This window comes from Pseudophryne corroboree, chromosome 5 (genome assembly GCF_028390025.1).
Source record: "Pseudophryne corroboree isolate aPseCor3 chromosome 5, aPseCor3.hap2, whole genome shotgun sequence".
Classification (NCBI taxonomy): domain Eukaryota; kingdom Metazoa; phylum Chordata; class Amphibia; order Anura; family Myobatrachidae; genus Pseudophryne; species Pseudophryne corroboree.
This window is the reverse complement of record NC_086448.1, coordinates 343265258-343285379: the sequence shown is the minus strand read 5'-3', so window position 1 is coordinate 343285379 and position 20122 is coordinate 343265258. Positions and strand designations below refer to the sequence as shown.

Below are 20122 nucleotides of genomic sequence, written 5' to 3'. Positions count from 1 at the left end.
GAGCCGTGCATTCTGGTATTCGCTCAAAGCTTAACTGTTTGGTGCCCGGACACTCATCCAGCACCTATAACCCAATGTTCCATGTGGACCCTACGAACCTTGAAGAAAGAGAGTTAACAAAGGTAAGTCTACCATAACTCTCCTTTCTCTATCGTCCTAGTGGATGCTGGGGTTCCTGAAAGGACCATGGGGAATAGCGGCTCCGCAGGAGACAGGGCACAAAAAGTAAAGCTTTAGGATCAGGTGGTGTGCACTGGCTCCTCCCCCCATGACCCTCCTCCAAGCCCCAGTTAGATTTTTGTGCCCGGCCGAGAAGGGTGCAATCTAGGTGGCTCTCCTAAAGAGCTGCTTAGAAAAGTTTAGCTTAGGTTTTTTATTTTACAGTGAGTCCTGCTGGCAACAGGATCACTGCAACGAGGGACTTAGGGGAGAAGAAGTGAACTCACCTGCGTGCAGGATGGATTGGCTTCTTTGGCTACTGGACATTAGCTCCAGAGGGACGATCACAGGTACAGCCTGGATGGTCACCGGAGCCTCGCCGCCGGCCCCCTTGCAGATGCTGAAACGAGAAGAGGTCCAGAATCGGCGGCAGAAGACTCCTCAGTCTTCTTAAGGTAGCGCACAGCACTGCAGCTGTGCGCCATTTCCTCTCAGCACACTTCACACGGCAGTCACTGAGGGTGCAGGGCGCTGGGAGGGGGGCGCCCTGGGAGGCAAATGAAAACCTTTTTTGGCTAAAAATACCTCACATATAGCCTCCGGGGGCTATATGGAGATATTTAACCCCTGCCAGAATCCATTAAAGAGCGGGAGACGAGCCCGCCGAAAAAAGGGCCGGGGCCTATCTCCTCAGCACACAGCGCCATTTTCCCTCACAGAAAGGCTGGAGGGAAGGCTCCCAGGCTCTCCCCTGCACTGCACTACAGAAACAGGGTTAAAACAGAGAGGGGGGGCACTAATTTGGCGTTAGAAATATATAAAAGATGCTATAAGGGAAAACACTTATATAAGGTTGTCCCTATATAATTATAGCGTTTTTGGTGTGTGCTGGCAAACTCTCCCTCTGTCTCTCCAAGGGGCTAGTGGGTCCTGTCCTCTATCAGAGCATTCCCTGTGTGTGTGCTGTGTGTCGGTACGTGTGTGTCGACATGTATGAGGACGATGTTGGTGAGGAGGCGGAGCAATTGCCTGTAATGGTGATGTCACTCTCTAGGGAGTCGACACCGGAATGGATGGCTTATTTAGGGAATTACGTGATAATGTCAACACGCTGCAAGGTCGGTTGACGACATGAGACGGCCGACAAACAATTAGTACCGGTCCAGACGTCTCAGAAACACCGTCAGGGGTTTTAAAACGCCCGTTTACTTTAGTCGGTCGACACAGACACAGACACGGACACTGAATCCAGTGTCGACGGTGAATAAACAAACGTATTCCTTATTAGGGCCACACGTTAAGGGCAATGAAGGAGGTGTTACATATTTCTGATACTACAAGTACCACAAAAGAGGGTATTATGTGGGATGTGAAAAAACTACCGTAGTTTTTCCTGAATCAGATAAATTAAATGAAGTGTGTGATGATGCGTGGGTTCCCCCCGATAGAAAATTATGGGCGGTATACCCTTTCCCGCCAGAAGTTAGGGCGCGTTGGGAAACACCCCTTAGGGTGGATAAGGCGCTCACACGCTTATCAAAACAAGTGGCGGTACCGTCTATAGATAGGGCCGTCCTCAAGGAGCCAGCTGACAGGAGGCTGGAAAATATCATAAAAAGTATATACACACATACTGGTGTTATACTGCGACCAGCGATCGCCTCAGCCTGGATGTGCAGAGCTGGGGTGGCTTGGTCGGATTCCCTGACTAAAAATATTGATACCCTTGACAGGGACAGTATTTTATTGACTATAGAGCATTTAAAGGATGCATTTTCTATATATGCGAGATGCACAGAGGGATATTTGCACTCTGGCATCAAGAGTAAGTGCGATGTCCATATCTGCCAGAAGATGTTTATGGACACGACAGTGGTCAGGTGATGCAGATTCCAAACGGCACAAAGGTGTATTGCCGTATAAAGGAAGAGGAGTTATTTGGGGTCGGTCCATCGGACCTGGTGGCCACGGCAACTGCTGGAAAACCCACCGTTTTTACCCTAAGTCACATCTCTGCAGAAAAAGACACCGTCTTTTCAGCCTCAGTCCTTTCGTCCCTATAAGAGTCATATCTGCCCAGGGATAGAGGAAAGGGAAGAAGACTGCAGCAGGCAGCCCATTCCCAGGAACAGAAGCGTTCCACCGCTTCTGCCAAGCTCTCAGCATGACGCTGGGACCGTACAGGACCCCTGGATCCTACATGTAGTATCCCAGGGGTACAGATTGGAATGTCGAGACGTTTCCCCTTCGCAGGCTCCTGAAGTCTGGTTTACCAAGGTCTCCCTCCGACAAGGAGGCAGTATGGGAAACAATTCACAAGCTGTATTCCCAGCAGGTGATAATCAAATTACCCCTCCTACAACAAGAAAAGGGGTATTATTCCACATTATATTGTGGTACTGAAGCCAGAAGGCTAGGTGAGACCTATTCTAAATCTAAAAAAAAAAAAAAATTTGAACACTTACAAAGGTTCAAATCAAGATGGAGTCACTCAGAGCAGTGATAACGAACCAGGAAGAAGGGGACTATATAGTGTCCCGAGACATCAGGGATGCTTACCTCCATGTCCAAAATTTGCCCTTCTCACTAAGGGTACCTCAGGTTCGTGGTACAGAACTGTCACTATCAGTTTCAGACGCTGCCGTTTGGATTGTCCACGGCACCCCGGGTCTTTACCAAGGAAATGGCCGAAATGATGATTCTTCTTCGTAGAAAAGGCGTCTTAATTATCCCTTACTTGGACGATCTCCTGATAAGGGCAAAGTCCAGGGAACAGTTGGAGGTCGGAGTAGCACTATCTCGGATACTGCTACAACAGCACGGGTGGATTCTAAATACTCCAAAATCGCAGCTGATCCCGACGACAAGTCTGCTGTGCCTAGGGATGATTCTGGACACAGTCCAGAAAAAGGTGTTTCTCCCGGAAGAGAAAGCCAGGGAGTTATCCGAGCTAGTCAGGAACCTCCTAAAATCAGTGCATCATTGCACAAGGGTCCTGGTAAAGATGGTGACTTCCTACGAAGCAATTCCATTCGGCAGATTTCACGCAAGAATTTTTCAGTGGGATCTGCTGGACAAATGGTCCGGATCGCATCTTCAGATGCATCAGCGGATAACCCTATATCCAAGGACAAGGGTGTCTCTCCTGTGGTGGTTACAGAGTGCTCATCTTCTAGAGGGCCGCAGATTCGGCATTCAGGATTGGATGCTGGTGACCACGGAGGCCAGCCCGAGAGGCTGGGGAGCAGTCACACAAGGAAAAAATTTCCAGGGAGTGTGATCAAGTCTGGAGACTTTTCTCCACATAAATATACTGGAGCTAAGGGTATATTTATAATACTCTAAGCTTAGCAAGACCTCTGCTTCAAGGTCAGCCGGTATTGATCCAGTGGGAAAAACATCACGGCAGTCGCCCACGTAAATAGACAGGGCGACACAAGAAGCAGGAGGGCAAGGGCAAAAACTGCAAGGACTTTTCGCTGGGCGGAAAATCATGTGATAGCACTGTCAGCAGTGTTTCATTCCGGGAATGGAAACTGGGAAGCAGACTTCCTCAGCAGGCACGACCTCCACCCGGCAGAGTGGAAACTTCATCGGGAAGTTTTCCACATGATTGTAAACCGTTGGGAAATACCAAAGGTGGACATGATGGCGTCCCGTCTGAACAAAAAACGGGACAGGTATTGCGCCAGGTTAAGAGACCCTCAGGCAATAGCTGTGGACGTTCTGGTAACACCATGGATGTACCAGTCGGTGTATGTGTTCCATCCTCTGCTTCTCATACCTAAGGTACTGAGACTTATAAGACGTAGAGGAGTAAGAACTGTACTTATGGCTCCGGATTGGCCAAGAAGGACTTGGTACCCGGAACTTCAAGAGATGCTCACAGAGGACTTATGGCCTCTGCCGCTAAGAAGGGACTTGTTTCAGCAAGTACCATGTCTGTTCCAAGACTTACCGCAGCTGCGTTTGACGGCATGGCGGTGGAACGCCGGATCCTAAGGGAAAAAGGCATTCCGGAAGAGGTCATTCCTACCCTGGTCAAAGCCAGAAAGGAGGTGACCGCACAACATTATCACCACATGTGGCAAAAATATGTTGCGTGGTGTGAGGCCAGAAAGGCCCCACGAAGAAATTTCAACTCGGTCGATTCCTGCATTTCCTGCAAACAGGAGTGTCTATGGGCCTCAAATTGGGGTCCATTAAGGTTCAAATTTCGGCCCTGTCGATTTTCTTCCAGAAAGAAGTGGCTTCAGTTCCTGAAGTCCAGAAGTTTGTCAAGGGAGTATTGCATATACAACCCCCTTTTGTGCCTCCAGTGGCACTGTGGGATCTCAACGTAGTTCTGGGATTCCTCAAATCACATTGGTTTAAAACCAGTCAAATCTGTGGATTTGAAGCATCTCACATGAAAAGTGACCATGCTCTTGGCCCTGGCCTGGACCAGGCGAGTGTCAAATTGGTGGTTTTTTTCTCAAAAAAGCCCATATCTGGTTGTCCATTTGGACAGGGCAGAGCTGCGGACTCGTCCCCAGTTCTCTCCCTAAGGTGGTGTCAGTGTTTCACCTGAACCAGCTTATTTTGGTGCCTTGCGCCTACTAGGGACTTGGAGGACTCCAGGTTGCTAGATGTTGTCAGGGCCCTGTAAATATAGGTTCCAGGACGGCTGGAGTCAGGAAAACTGACTTGCTGTTATCCTGTATGCACCCAACAAACTGGGTGCTCTTGCTTCTAAGCAGACTATTGCTAGTTGGATGTGTAATACAATTCAGCTTGCACATTCTGTGGCAGGCCTGCCACAGCCAAAATATGTAAATGCCCATTCCACAAGGAAGGTGGGCTTATCTTGGGCGGCTGCCCGAGGGGTCTCGGCTTTACAACTTTGCCGAGCGGCTATTTAGTCAGGGGCAAACACGTTGGTAAAATCCTACAAATTTGATACCCTGGCTAAGGAGGACCTGGAGTTCTCTCATTCGGTGCTGCAGAGTCATCCGCACTCTCCCGCCCGTTTGGGAGCTTTGGTATTATCCCCATGGTCCTTTCAGGAACCCCAGCATCCACTAGGACGATAGAGAAAATAAGAATTTACTTACCGATAATTCTATTTCTCGGAGTCCGTAGTGGATGCTGGGCGCCCATCCCAAGTGCGGATTATCTGCAATACTTGTACATAGTTACAAAAATCGGGTTATTATTGTTGTGAGCCATCTTTTCAGAGGCTCCGCTGTTATCATACTGTTAACTGGGTTCAGATCACAGGTTGTACAGTGTGATTGGTGTGGCTGGTATGAGTCTTACCCGGGATTCAAAATCCTTCCTTATTGTGTACGCTCGTCCGGGCACAGTATCCTAACTGAGGCTTGGAGGAGGGTCATGGGGGGAGGAGCCAGTGCACACCACCTGATCCTAAAGCTTTACTTTTTGTGCCCTGTCTCCTGCGGAGCCGCTATTCCCCATGGTCCTTTCAGGAACCCCAGCATCCACTACGGACTCCGAGAAATAGAATTATCGGTAAGTAAATTCTTATTTTTTCCTTTGTACCTTTTTATGTAGGGCCATTAGCTATATAGTGATTTATATCTGCCATCTGAAATATGCTTTACTTCCCATGTACGTTCATGTAATCTAGGTTTCTGCAGCAGGATACATTGGTTTCCACAGGAAAATATCGGGGTGTAGAGTGGATCTTGATCCAGAAGCACCAACAGGCTAAAGCATTAGGCTGTCCCAGGATGCATTGGGGCCTCCTCTATAAACCCCGCCTCCAGGCACTGAAGCTCAGTTTAGAGTTGGTGCCTGCAGCAGCAGGTCACCTAATAGGAGGGCTGCACTGGGCAGCCCTGAAATGCTTCTAAGAAGATTTCTTCTCTGGGCTGTCAGCGTTGTATGTCAGGGTGACACTTCAGCACTGCAGCTCTATCACCTCCCAAGCGGTGTTGCATACTCCCACGGCTCAGTTCCCGGGTACTTGCGGCGGAGACGCTCCAGCTTAGGCAAGCGGTTGTAGACGCTCTCCTGGTTCGTGTGGCTGCTACGGGAAGGAGGTAAGAGGGTTCACCCGCGGGACCCGCCATTAAATCGCGTTTCATCCGTGACCTAGGGAGAAGGATCGTGGCGCTGGCGTGGACACTGTCTCCTAGCAAGGATCCCACTAGACCACCGGGGCGTTTGACTACAGGTCGGTTGTACTAACACCCCATTTAATAAGACTCACAGTACCCGTGGTGGAAGTCCAGCATAGGGGAGGTTGCGCTTGACCTGTAGCCCCTCCCCCAGTCCAGGATGCCATCTCCAATCAGATTTTCCCGCCCTGGTGCTGCCTCACACTATCCCTTACTCCTGACTGAGACGCTGGGCGCCATCTTCTGAGCATAGCTGCGGCTGGTCTCCGGGACTGCAGGGCGAGATCTCCTTTGTAATGCCGACTGTATACAGTGCTGTGACTTTACAAACACTTAAGAATTCTACATGTCTTTATACAGACAGTGTTCGTTAAGAAATAGTGTGCCTGTCATAGAATATATTGTACAAGTATTCCAATATATACCTCCGCGCTGTTTGATTTATATATATATATATATACTGCTCAAAAAAATAAAGGGAACACTTAAACAACACAATGTAACTCCAAGTCAATCACACTTCTGTGAAATCAAACTGTCCACTTAGAAAGCAACACTGATTGACAATCAATTTCACATGCTGTTGTGCAAATGGAATAGACAACAGGTGGGAATTATAGGCAATTAGCAAGACACCCCCAATAAAGGAGTTGTTCTGCAGGTGGTGACCACAGACCACTTCTCAGCTCCTATGCTTTCTGACTGATGTTTTGGTCACTTTTGAAAGCTGGCGGTGCTTTCACTCTAGTGGTAGCATGAGACAGAGTCTACAACCCACACAGGTGGCTCAGGTAGTGCAGCTCATCCAGGATGGCACATCAATGCCAGTTGTGGCAAGAAGGTTTGCTGTGTCTGTCAGCGTAGTGTCCAGAGGCACTACTAGGAGACAGGCCAGTACATCGGGAGATGTGGAGGAGGCCGTAGGAGGGCAACAATCCAGCAGCAGGACCGCTACCTCCGCCTTTGTGCAAGGAGGAACAGGAGGAGCACTGTCAGAGCCCTGCAAAATGACCTCCTGCAAGCCACAAATGTGCATGTGTCTGCTCAAACGATCAGAAACAGACTCCATGAGGGTGGTATGAGGGCCCGACGTCCACAGTGGGGGTTGTGCTTACAGCCCAACACCGTGCAGGACGTTTGGCATTTGCCAGAGAACACCAAGATTGGCAAATTGGCCACTGGCGCCCTGTGCTCTTCACAGATGAAAGCAGGTTCTCACTGAGCACATGTGACAGAGTCTGGAGACGCCAAGGAGAACGTTCTGCTGCCTGCAACATCCTCCAGCATGACCGGTTTGGCAGTGGGTCAGTAATGGTGTGGGGTGGCATTTCTTTGGGGGGCCGCACAGCCCTCCATGTGCTCGCCAGAGGTAGCCTGACTGCCATTAGGTACTGATATGAGATCCTCAGACCCCTTGTGAGACCATATGCTGGTGCGGTTGGCCCTGGGTTCCTCCTAATGCAAGACAATGCTAGACCTCATGTGGCTAAAGTGTGTCAGCAGTTCCTGCAAGACGAAGACATTGATGCTATGGACTGGCCCGCCCGTTCCCCAGACCTGAATCCAATTGAGCACATCTGGGACATCATGTCTCGCTCCATCCACCAACGCCACGTTGCACCACAGACTGTCCAGGAGTTGGCGGATGCTTTAGTCCAGGTCTGGAAGGAGATCCATCAGGAGACCATCCGCCACCTCATCAGAAGCATGCCCAGGCGTTGTAGGGAGGTCATACAGGCACGTGGAGGCCACACACACTACTGAGTCTCATTTTGACTTGTTTTAAGGACATTACATCAAAGTTGGATCAGCCTGTAGTGTGTTTTTCCACTTTAATTTTGAGTGTAACTCCAAATCCAGACCTCCATGGGTTAATAAATTTGATTTCCATTGATAATTTTTATGTGATTTTGTTGTCAGCACATTCAACTATGTAAAGAACAAAGTATTTAATAAGAATATTTCATTCATTCTGATCTAGGATGTGTTATTTTAGTGTTCCCTTTATTTTTTTGAGCAGTATGTATGTGTGTGTGTGTGTGTGTGTGTGTATATGTGTGTGTATATGTGTGTATGTGTGTATATATATATATATATATATATATATAAAATCTAGTTCAGTGCAGCTTTATTGTTTAATTATTTCTACATTGCCTGTGACTGTGTGTGCCTGTATCTGCTGTGTGGTTTAACTTTCAGTGTTTCCAGATATAACTGTCAATATATTCTGTACCCTAAGAGGCTAGGTGCTTCTGGGTCCGCTAATATAGCGCGTCACAGTATTCATCCAATACGCATATTCTACTGTGTACTCAGTCACATAATACCGGATTTATTTAGCTATTGTACTTTGGGCCTAAGTCAGAGTTGATCGCAGCAGCAAATTTGTTAGCAGTTGGGAAAAACCATGTGCACTGCAGGAGGGTTCGATTTGGGTGGGGTGTGTTCAAACTGAAATCTAAATTGCAGTGTAAAAATAAAGCATTCCGTATTTACCCTGCACAGAAACAATATAACCCACCCAAATCTAACTCTCTCTGCAAATGTTCAATCTGCCACACCTGCAGTGTACATGGTTTTGCCCAACTGCTAACAAATTTGCTGCTGCGATCAACTCTGAATTACCCCCTTTATCTGGCTTTATCGTGCTATGGGCCTAATTCAGACCTGATCACAATCTCTGAAATTCTCTCTACCTAAACGGGCCTTGGCTCGCTATCCTCTCCCTGCAGAGTTATGTAGCAAGTGGGAAAATTCACCACCGGTGCATTCTCACGTCACCCGCCTTGTTGTGTCGTCTACTCTGCCTGTCACCACTGTCACCTCACTGAAAGAACTGACAGATAAGCATGTGGAGGGATGCCTGAAGTGTATTTACCCACTTACAGGAGCTGTACATAGGCCCACTATTGCTGCCTCCTGGGCTGCAAAAGGTATTGATGCACGGGTTCAGGCATTAGAGGAAGAGCTGGCTGAGGATATTTCTGACAAGGACAGACAATACCTGTCTCCACATTACCACCACCGCCGCCGCCTATTACATTCAGGTGGCGTCCTCTGAGGCGGGTGTGTTGGCGGCCAGGGCGTCGACTACGTCTGTCCTGACTCACCGTATTCTGTGGTAGAGGTCATGGAAAGTGGACCTAGACTCCAAAAAGATTTTTGAGATACTCCCCTTTACTGCGGACATTTTGTTTGGGGAAGACCTTAATAAAATTGTGTCTGAGTTAGCAGTTGCTAAGATTGCTTTTCTCCCACATACTAATCCTTCTGCACAGAAGGCAGAAGGTACCACTTTTAGTTCCTTTCGGCCTCAAGGGAAAGCGTTAGGTCAGGCATACCCAAGACAGTCTCATGCTCCCAAAACCACAAAGCCCAAGGCCGAACGATCCTGGGCAGCCCATCAGCCTGCTTCTAAACAAGACAAGCCTGCTGCATGATGGGGCGAGCCTACCCCTGGGGTACCCCAGGGTGGGAGGCAGACTTCTACAGTTCACCCAGGTCTGGTTAAAGACCACTTTAGATGCATGGGTGCTGGAAGTTGTCTCTCACGGGTACGCTGTCTCTTTCAAGACACGTGCCCCTCGCCATGGTTTTGCACCACTGTTCTACTTTCGGATCCATTAAAGGCGCAAATAATTGTTAGTTCTTTCCTGAGTGACGGCACCTCAGTCCCAGAGAGGGAGAGGTTATTACTCTACCCTGTTTCTAGTCCCGAAACCAAATGGGTCATTCCGGCCTATACTCAACCTTAAATCCCTGAACAAGTTTGGGAGAGTGTCCAGGTTTTGTATAGGAAACACTCCGCTCAATTGTACTGGCTATGGAACCCGGAGACTATATGGTATCCATGGATATGCAAGATGCATACGTGCATATACCTATTGCCATGTATCACCAGCAGTTTCTGCAGTTTGCTATTGGCAACACACATGATCAATTCCAGGCTCTACCATTTGGACTGGCCACGGCTCCTCGGATCTTCACCAAGGTCATGACCGTGATGACAGCCCATCTCCGTCGCCTGGGGTTCAGAATCCTGCCATATCTGAATGACCTGCTGATTCTGGCAAATTCCCACAATGTCCTCCTCAGTCATCTTCAACTGATGGTAACCTTCCTGCAATCCCACGGGTGGCTTATCAATTGGAAAAAGTCTTCGCTGGTCCCAGCTCAGAGCATGGTGCACCTGGGGGCACTTCTGGATGCACACAGTCAACGGCTGTTTCTGTCTCCAGAAAAGGTCCTGAAGCTTCAGGACAGGATAAGATGCTTCCTTTGTCGCCCCAGGGTGTCGATACACTCAGCAATGCAAGTACTTGGCCTGATGGTTGTCGGCATTTGACATGGTAGAGTACGCTCAATTTCATTCCCGCCCACTACAGAGTTTAATCCTTTCCAAATGGTACGGCCAACCTCATCGGATCAGATCTCAAATGATCACTTTAACTCCGGAGGTTCGTCTGTCACTGACCTGGTAGCTACAGGACCAGCCATTAAACAGGGGCTGTCCCTTCTGGATCCCCAACTGGGTCCTGCTGACAACGGACGCCAGTCTGAAGGGATGGGGTGTGGTGTTGGAGCAACACTCATTTTAGGGTTGCTGGACCAAGGAGGAATCACTCCTCCCAATAAACATTTTGGAGTTGAGCTGTTCAATGCTTTATCTCTCGCCCTGCCTCTGGTGCAGAACAGGCCTGTTCAAGTACGGTCAGACAATGCCACCACATTGGCATACATAAACCATCAAGGCGGCACGCAAAGCCGCATGGCAATGATGGAAGTGTCAAAAATCCTTTGTTTGGTGGCATGTCAGCTGCCAGCCATATCGGCAGTGTTCATTCCAGGTGTCCTAAACTGGGAAGCGGACTTCCTCAGTCACCAGGACGTGCATGCCGGAGAGTGGAGTCTTCATCCAGAAGTCTTTCATCTCCAACTGATAGTGGACAGATGGGGCCTATCGGAAGTAGACCTCATGACGTCTCGACACAATCACAAGGTACCGGTCTTCGGATCACAGACAAGGGATCCTCAGGCAGCGTTCGTGGACGCACTGGCAGTTCCAAGAAAGTTTTGGCTGCCCTACGTGTACCCTCCAGTCACTCCTGCCCAGGGTACTACGGAAGTTCAAATAAGGAGGAATACTACTTCTAGTCAATCTAGCATGGCCTCGAAGGCATTGGTTCTCAGACAAGCAGGGTCTTTACTTCCTCAGCGCCCGGACGTTCTCATACAGGGCCCTTGTCTTTCCACAGACCTGGCCAGACTGCCTTTGACGGAGTGGCCTTTGAAGCATCACTCCTGAGGGCCAAAGAATATTCTGAGGTGTTTATCCAGACTATGTTGAAAGCCCGCAAACCCGCATCTGCCCAGATTTATTACAGGGTCTGGAATGCTTACTTTACCTGATGTGCTGAATTATGATTCATATCGATTCAGAACGTCCAGAATTCTGGCTTTTCTGCAACAAGGCATTGACCTTTGTCTTTGTCTGGCCACCCTCAAGGTTCATATATTTACCTTGTCCGTATGGTTTCAGAGGAAAATTGCGTCTATACCTGACGTTCATACTTTCACTCAGGGTGTCCTTCGGGTTAAGCCTCCCTATGTCCCTCTGGTGGCTCCATGGGATCTGGCTGTTGTACTGAATGCCCTGCAAGAGTCTCCATTTGAACCACTTGAGTCAGTGGACCTGAAATGGCTTATGGCCAAGGTCGTGTTCTTGCTAGCTATTTCCTCTGCAAGAAGGGTGTCAGATCTAGGCGCTTTGTCCTGTCGTCCACCCTTTCTGATACTTCACCGTGACCGGGCAGTTCTAAGAACTCGACCGGATTATTTACCTAAGGTGGTGTCATTTTTTCACCTTAACCAAGAGATTTTGGTTCCAGCTTTTATCTCTTCAGATTAGTCTTCCAAAGAGCGGTCTTTGGATGTGGTAAGGGCTCTCCGTATATACGTGGAGAGGACTGCCTCTATTAGGAGGTCAGTTACCCTTTTGTTGGGTGTAATATGTGATGCCGGCGGTCGGGCTCCTGGTGGCTAGCATACCGGCGCCTGAATCCCGACCGCTGGCATACCGACAGCTGCGCTCGCCACACTGCGGGTACGGTGGTGCACTACGCCGCCACGCTATCTATTCTCCCTCCACGGGTGTCATGGACCCCCAAGAGGGAGAAAAAATGTCGGTATGCCAGCGCCGGTATGGTGGTCATCGGGAGCCCGGCCGCCGGCAACCTGAAGACCACCCCTTTTGTCCTATTTGGTCTCCACAAACATGGCTGGCCTGCGAATAAGCAAACCTTGGCCAGATGGATTAGAATGGTGATTGCACAAGCTTATGCACAGGCTGGTCTCTCAGCTCCTGCTGCTATTAAAGCCCATTCTACTCGGTCTGTTGTACCTTTTTGGGCTGGCCGCTGTGGCACGTCTGCAGAACAGTTGTGCAAGGCAGCTCTATGCCTTTGATACTTCTGACTCCCAGGATGCTTCCTTTTGACGCCGGGTTCTCATACGCGCTAAGGTGCATCCCCTCCCTTGTGGAACTGCTTTAGGACATCCCCGATTGTTTTCCTGTGGAAACCAATGTATCCTGCTGCAGAAAAGGAGTGTTATGGTAGACTTACCATGGTTAACGCTCTTTCTGCGAGGTACGTTAGTTCCACAGGGCACCCACCCTGATACACCTATCTTCTATGGGTTTGTATGGCATTAGCTGCTGGTACTTTCTCCTGTCGTTTAAATGTGGTTCTATGTGACTAACATCTGCCTTCTCTCTTGCCTGCTCCTGCATTGGACTGGTTAACGAAACTGAGCTCCAGTGCCTGGAGGCGGGGTTTTTAGAGGAGTCCTCAATGCATCCTGGGACAGCCTAAAACCTTAGCCTGTTGGTTCCTCTGGATCAAGCTCAACTCTACACCCCGATGTTTTCCTGTGGAACCATTATACCTCGCAGAAAGAGTGTTAACCATGGTAAGTCTACTATAACACTCCTTTTTTACCTCCTTTTTTGTGTAGAAAACTTATGATGGGCGTGTTCTTGAATTGGAGAAATTACACGCTGAAGCATTGCAGAATAAAGAGCAGGACTACAAGGAAAGACTTAGAAAACTGGAAGAGGAGTACCAAGAAAGGTTAAAAGCAGATCTGGTAAGTCTTGAGATTTTAGAACTACTCCAAATTGATTTTAAATATATTTCAGTACCTGTAACTACTATGATTATTGTGATCTGGTAATTATGTTTTATGCAAATAGCATTGCTGATATTAAAGCTCTATACTGCTAGTGATATTCCCACTATATTTTGTCATAATGCAGTATAGGTTTACAGCTACTCATTCTTGATTTTAATATTGCACTGCAGATAAAGGGTCAAGAGGATCATTTAAATACTATGCAAGAAAAAGAACAGCAGGCACTCCTAGCTTTAGAAGAAATGGAGCTTCAGAAGAAAGCCATTCAGTCTCAGACTGAAAACCAACTGCAAGAAATGCAGCAAGAACTTGAAGAATGTCGGACGGTAGGTTGGGTTTCCATTTTTTGGGGGCGTTTTTAATCTTGAAACCATGGAAAACCAGAGATTACATTTGTAATGTACGGTACATTGAATGAAATCAAAGAATGTTTATAACCCCATGACGACAATGATTATCCAACTGAGGGGTAAATTGACTGACATTCGTGTTTTAGCCAAGATTAAACTTGGCTGGTTATGAACGTGCACGGGTGTATTAAAAAAGAAAAAAAAATCTGTTTTACTAAGCTCCCGTGTTTGCTGGTTTTGTGTGTACGCATTCGTGCTTGGTTGCCGGTAGCCAAACACTGCAGAACATGAAGTTCACACAGATCAGTGAGATCCATGCAGGGCTTCTTTGTGTAAAAGTATAAAAGTAAAGTGTTATGCATGACCAGGCTTTTTGAGCTGGTCCTGGTTCTAAAAATACAGGGGGGAAATTGTGTGAGTATGTGTAAGTGTATGTACTGTATGTGAGTGTGCAAGAGTGGTTGCCTAAAGTTGTATTGTTTTAGGGGTCCGTGATGGGTCTATATTGTAATATTTGTTTTACTAGTGGAACTACAGGTAACAGCGAGCCCTTTAATACCCCGCATGCTGTAACTTGTGGTTCTCCAAGTACCAGCATGTGGTGGAGGCTTGCTGGGACCTGTAGTTCCGCACGTAAGATGATAATCAAATTTTTACACTCAAATTCTATCAACTCTGCATCCACAGGCTATGGATGCCAGGGATCATCCCGGGATCCCACCCTAGCCCCCACTCCCCCAGGGAACTACGGCCAGAGCTGACTAGTTTGGGGGGAGGGGTATGGGGGAGGGTGTGTGGGGGAGGGGGGGTTAATGCTACGGATGCAGGGACCAGTATAAATGTTTCCTCCGGTCTGTGGCATTACCGCCTTGGCTAGTGTAGCACGGTGCCATTTTAAAAAATAATGGGGATCACTACGTCCTTTTTCCTCCATAATATTGGAACCAGGACCAGTCCAAGAGCCCGGTGCTGGTTCTGAGGGACCTCACACAATTTTTCCCCTGTATTTTTAGAACCAGTACTGGTTCAAGTACTGGCTGTGCTTAGGTGGGGAAACCTCACACAGTGTGCTTAGGAGGGGGAACCTCACACAAGGTTATTTTATTTAATTTTTTCACTTTTTAACTTTTAACACGTTCTTATACCTACACACAGTGAAGTATACTTACTGATCCATGCAGGCTTCTCAAAACACACTGCTCAAGGGGATTTCTATTTAAAAAGTGCATTTTGAGCCTTAACGGTTGTGTTTGCAGAAACGAATGTTGGTAAATTTCCGTGTTGTAGTGGTGCCTATGGAAAGTTCTTCTAAGTTTGGCCTACGGTCTTTTTTTTTCATACATGTCTGTTTTACCGTGTTTTTAGTTCTATCTGAGCAAACACTGCCGTGTATTGTGTTTAGTAAATTACAGAGATGGAAATTACGGCCGTGATTGCAATTTCTAATTAACACAGTGCTTAGTAAATTTACCCCTGAGGGGGGAATTCATTTAGCTGCGGTAATTTACCATGGCTATTCAATTAGCCCCCACCGGCAGCACTTATTGGTGATTCTTTTTACATGTCTGAGCAGACATGTAAGTTAGGTGCCGCGACCATGTTGACGTACAAATATTTGAATAATGATAGAAACGTTGAGGAATTTTATGGCTTTAGGATCTAGAGAACATTGGATACATGACAATATAGCTAACATAAATCCAGGGTGCTTTCCAACATCTATAATAATATACAAACAGTGGTACGTTATTCCTTATAATATACATTTTTTAATTAATGTATACCAAAGCAGTAATGTCATTCACCAATTGATAGCAATTTTGTTTAAGAGAATATAGACAAATGTGATGTGTTTTGTATTCCCAATTTTTTTTTATATATTTAACTAGCACATGACTACTAATTTATTTTGTGTGCAATTTAACTTACATTTTTATGTCTGTTTACTATTATTTTTTGTTTACATTTATCTTGCCCCTTTTTTTATTTTGACAGAGGATTCTTGAGTTAGAGAGTTTTCTTGCCAAAACATCCCAAGATAGTGATAGCAAGTCAGAAGAAATGGCCACACGAATAGAAAATGAGACAAACAAGCACAATGCAGAAATCACTGAGATTATTGAAAAACACAAGCAAGTGCTTGAACTTCGTGAGCAGGAAAGTGAAAAAAACTTAAAAGAAAAGCTTGAAAGTCTGAAACAAGAGCATGAAGCAGCCATCACTGCAGTAAAAGAGAAATTTCAGAAAGAATGTGATCTGCAGATAAAAGAGAAGGAGCAAATATTCCAGACCCATATCGTAGAAATGAATGAGAAAACTTTGGAGAAGCTAGATGTGAAGCAAACTGAGCTGGAAGCTCTGTCATCTGAGTTGGGTGAAGCTCAGAAACTACGTCAGGAAATTGAGGTGAAACTTTTAATGTGTCAGAATGAGATGGACAAACTGAAACAGGATTTTGTGTCTAAGCAGGATGAGTTGGAGAAGCAGCACAGAGAGCATGTTGGTGCTATTGAAAAAGAGAAGGAGATGATGACTGAGGGGGTAGAAAAAGGTTTGAAGGAAGAAATCAATCACTTTAAACTTTTGCTAGATGGGAAGGAGCAGGAGCTAGAACTCGAGAAGCAGAAGTTAAAGGAAGCTGTTGAAAAGGCTAATGAAGACTCTAAATCTGTCTCTGCCAAGCTAGATGAGCTGCGCTGTTCACACGAGAAGACACAGGAAGATGCAGAGACTTATGCTGCCCAGTTAACGACCATGCAAGAGAAGTTGACTGTTCTAAATGACGAGAGAGACCATTTAAAAAATTTAGTGGAGGAAAAAGAATCCAACCTGAAGATTCTAAGTGTGAGTCTTGATTCACATAAAGAGCAGGTACAAACTCTTGCATTGAAAATTCAAGAGCAAACCATACTTATGACTGATCAACTAAACTCTCTGACATTGCAATCTGAGACCAAGATCAATGAGTACAAGTGTCAGATAGATGAATTGGCCAGAATTGTTTTAGAGAAGGAAATTGAAACACAGGATCTCAAAGAAACTCACAATCAGCTTATTTTAGAGCTCAACCAAACTGTGTCTTCCAAAGAGAAGAAAATTGCATCTTTACAAGAAGAATACCAGGCAAAAGCCAAAAGCCAGGACAGTAAGATTGAAAAAATGAAGCAAAGAATTAAAGAAATGCAAGAAACCTCGAAGAAAAGATACTCTGAGATGGAAAGTAAACTGAAAATAGAGTTGGAAAAGAAACAACTTGAACTTAATAATAAAGAAAAGCAATTTAATGAAAAAATGCTGGAAATGGCACATGCCAGCTCAGCTGGGATTAATGATGCAATGTCTCAGTTGGAGCAGAACCACAAGGAGCAGATGCAGAGTATAAAAGAAACTCACCAGCGAGAGAAAGAAGAGACCATACAGACCTGGGAGAAGAAGCTAAACCAGCATGCGGAAGAACTGAAGGAGAAACATGAAGTAGAACTACAGGAAAAAGACCAAGAGGTAGCAGAGTTTAAACAGCTGTTCACTAATATGAGTAAAGAAAAAGAGGATGCAGACAAACAAATAATAGAGCTGAGGGAAGAAAAAAGTAAGTTAGACATCTCTTTCCATGAATTACAAGACAGGTTAAATCAAGCATCTGCTCAAGTTCTCACTTTGACTCAGAGTGAAACTAATGTCAAATCTCAGCATGACAAAGTGCAAAATGAATGCATGTCGCTCATGAATGATAAAAACATCCTTGAGGAGCAACTTGACAAACTGAAATTAACAATAGTAGAGAGTAAGAGCAGAGTAGATGAATTACTCGATAAACTACAAGAAGCAGAAGCAAAGTGTCAATCAGTAGAGACTGAGTCTGCCACACTAGCTAAAGAAATGGCAGAAAAGCTGTTACAAAAGGAATCTTGGTGCAATCAACTAATACTTGATCAAGAAAACAAAATGGAGTCCTTCTGCAAAGAGGTTGTCTTGCTGCTGGAGTCAATGACTTCCGGACTAAGTAATAAATATAATGATCACATTAATAGATTGATACTGAGGATTACATACTGTGAACAAGGGGCATATAAATTGAAAGAAAATATTTCTAAGCATGTGCATAAAATCCATGACCTAGAGACTCAACTTGAACAAATAATTAAAGAATATACTTCAGTAAATGTATCCATGACCCTGGCCACTCAGTTATTGCAGGAAAAAGAAAATGTGATTTTGTCTATGAAGGATGAGTTGAACGTTCTTACCACGGAGAAAGAGGTCTTACAGAAAGAAGAGGGCAACCAGCAGAAAGTTGCTGATGAAAAAGAATTGTGCATTACACAATTAAAGAAAGATCTGTCAGAAAATATCAACACTCTTATGTCTTTGTCGGCTACACTGAAAGAGAGAGATGCTGAAGTAAATGAATTAAAAGCAAAACTCGAGAACAGTGTAGACTTGGCAGAAAAAGAGAAGACTGTAAGTTATCTAAGTACTCAGCACAGGGAAAGTCAGCAACAGCTGCAGAATCAAATCCAAGACCTAATGTCTAAGATAGACGTTTTAAATAAAGAGAAAACAAGTTCTGTAGAAGAAGTGGATAAATTAAGAAACAAGCTGGAGGAATGGAGGAAAAAAGCAGAACTCCGGTTTACCCAAAACCACCAAACAATCAAAGATTTGCAAGAAAAGATTGAAATGAGTAATAAACAAATTTTGGAGAAGGATGAACAAATTCAAAAGAGTACAGAAAACTTTGAAACTCATCGTCTGAACACAGAGGCGGATTGGGCCAAGAAGAATAGCAAAGAGCTTGAATTGACCACACATATTGAAAGCCAAAATTCAAGAATTAAGCAACTGGAGGCAGTAAGAGACAAACTAACAGCTGAAAAGACAAGTTTAATGGAAGAGGTAGAAAGACTCATTCAGCAACAGAGTATGGAAAAAAAGGAACTTGTACAGCAGCTTCACCATATCCAAAGTGTGTCCTCAGAAAAAGACAATAATTCTGCAGAAGCACAACAAGTGCAAAGACTAGAAAAGGATATTGTAAGCTTGAAAGAAGAGTATAATGCAAAAGAAATTGCATGGGAACAGCTAAAAACAGAACTTACTGATAGCAAAGATAAAGCACTCAAAGCATTGGAAGACAGACTTACTGCTGAAAACACCAAAAAGATGGCAGAACTAAAGAAAAAAGCAGAGCAGAAAATTGCTTCTGTGAAGAAGCAACTCATGTCTCAGATGGAAGAAAAGGAAAAGTGTAGGCAAGATCTGGAAATACAACTTAAAAAAGTAAAGACACAAATGCAGAGTGAAGGCCAAGCACTACAGGAAGGTCTGAACCAAGAGAAAGAAGAACTTGAGAAGAAATACTCATTGCTGCTAGAGCAGCACCGTAACAAAGAAAGCGAATTGTCTAGCATAAGAGAGGAGTTGATGTTAAAGGTCCAGAGTCTCAAAGAGCTAGAAGACGCTATTGAGATTATTCAGAACAAATTCTGCGAAAGTGAGCAGATGTTGAAAGACAAAGAGTTGTCCATTGAGAAAGATAGGGAAGCTGAGAAGTTAAACATAGATCAGTTATCTTCCAAACATATGGAGGCTTTGGTCTCTCTAAAAGAACAGTTAGCAGCCAAAGATTCTGAGTTAAAAGCTTCAAATGAAAGAATGCAACAGAAATCAAGGATGTATGAAGAACTACAGGTACTTTTTGATGAAATTCAGTCTCAGGAGAACACATTGAAGCTGAAACTTCAAGAAGCAGAAGGTAACATAGAAAAATACAGAAAGGAAGTCACCAAGCTTCAGAAAGACATGCGGACTCTACGAAAGGAACACAATCAAGAGCTAGATTTGCTAAAAAAGGAACTGTTAGAAGAAGCTGAACAGAAAATTAAGTAAGTTTGGGAAATGCAAATTTGTTTTCTAGAACACCTTCTTCCTCTTCCTTCTTTTCTTCTCGTACAGTATCTACATTTTCATTTCTCTTACGTCCTAGAGGATGCTGGGCACTCCGTAAGGACCATGGGGTATAGACGGCTCCGCAGGAGACATGGGCACTGTAAGACTATAGAATGGGTGTGCACTGGCTCCTCCCTCTATGCCCCTCCTCCAGACCTCAGTTAGATCCTGTGCCCAGAGGAGACTGGATGCACTGCAGGGGAGCTCTACTGAGTTTCTCTGAAAAGACTTTTGTTAGGTTTTTTATTTTCAGGGAGCACTGCTGGCAACAGGCTCCCTGCTTCGTGGGACTGAGGGGAGAGAAGCAGACCTACTTTACTGATAGGCTCTGCTTCTTAGGCTACTGGACAC

General features: G+C 45.6%; 1 protein-coding gene across 8 annotated transcripts in view; it reads left to right on the top strand.

Moving 5' to 3' along the window:
* GOLGA4 (golgin A4) overlaps window positions 1-20122 on the top strand; it is a 347782-nt gene that overhangs the window by 217408 nt on the left and 110252 nt on the right. For all 8 annotated transcript variants that reach the window (XM_063922581.1, XM_063922575.1, XM_063922574.1 and 5 more), the window contains 3 exons: window positions 13296-13427; window positions 13643-13798; window positions 15818-19707. In XM_063922581.1, coding sequence (XP_063778651.1) covers window positions 13296-13427; window positions 13643-13798; window positions 15818-19707 — 4178 coding nt within the window. The remainder of the gene's footprint in view (window positions 1-13295; window positions 13428-13642; window positions 13799-15817; window positions 19708-20122) is intronic.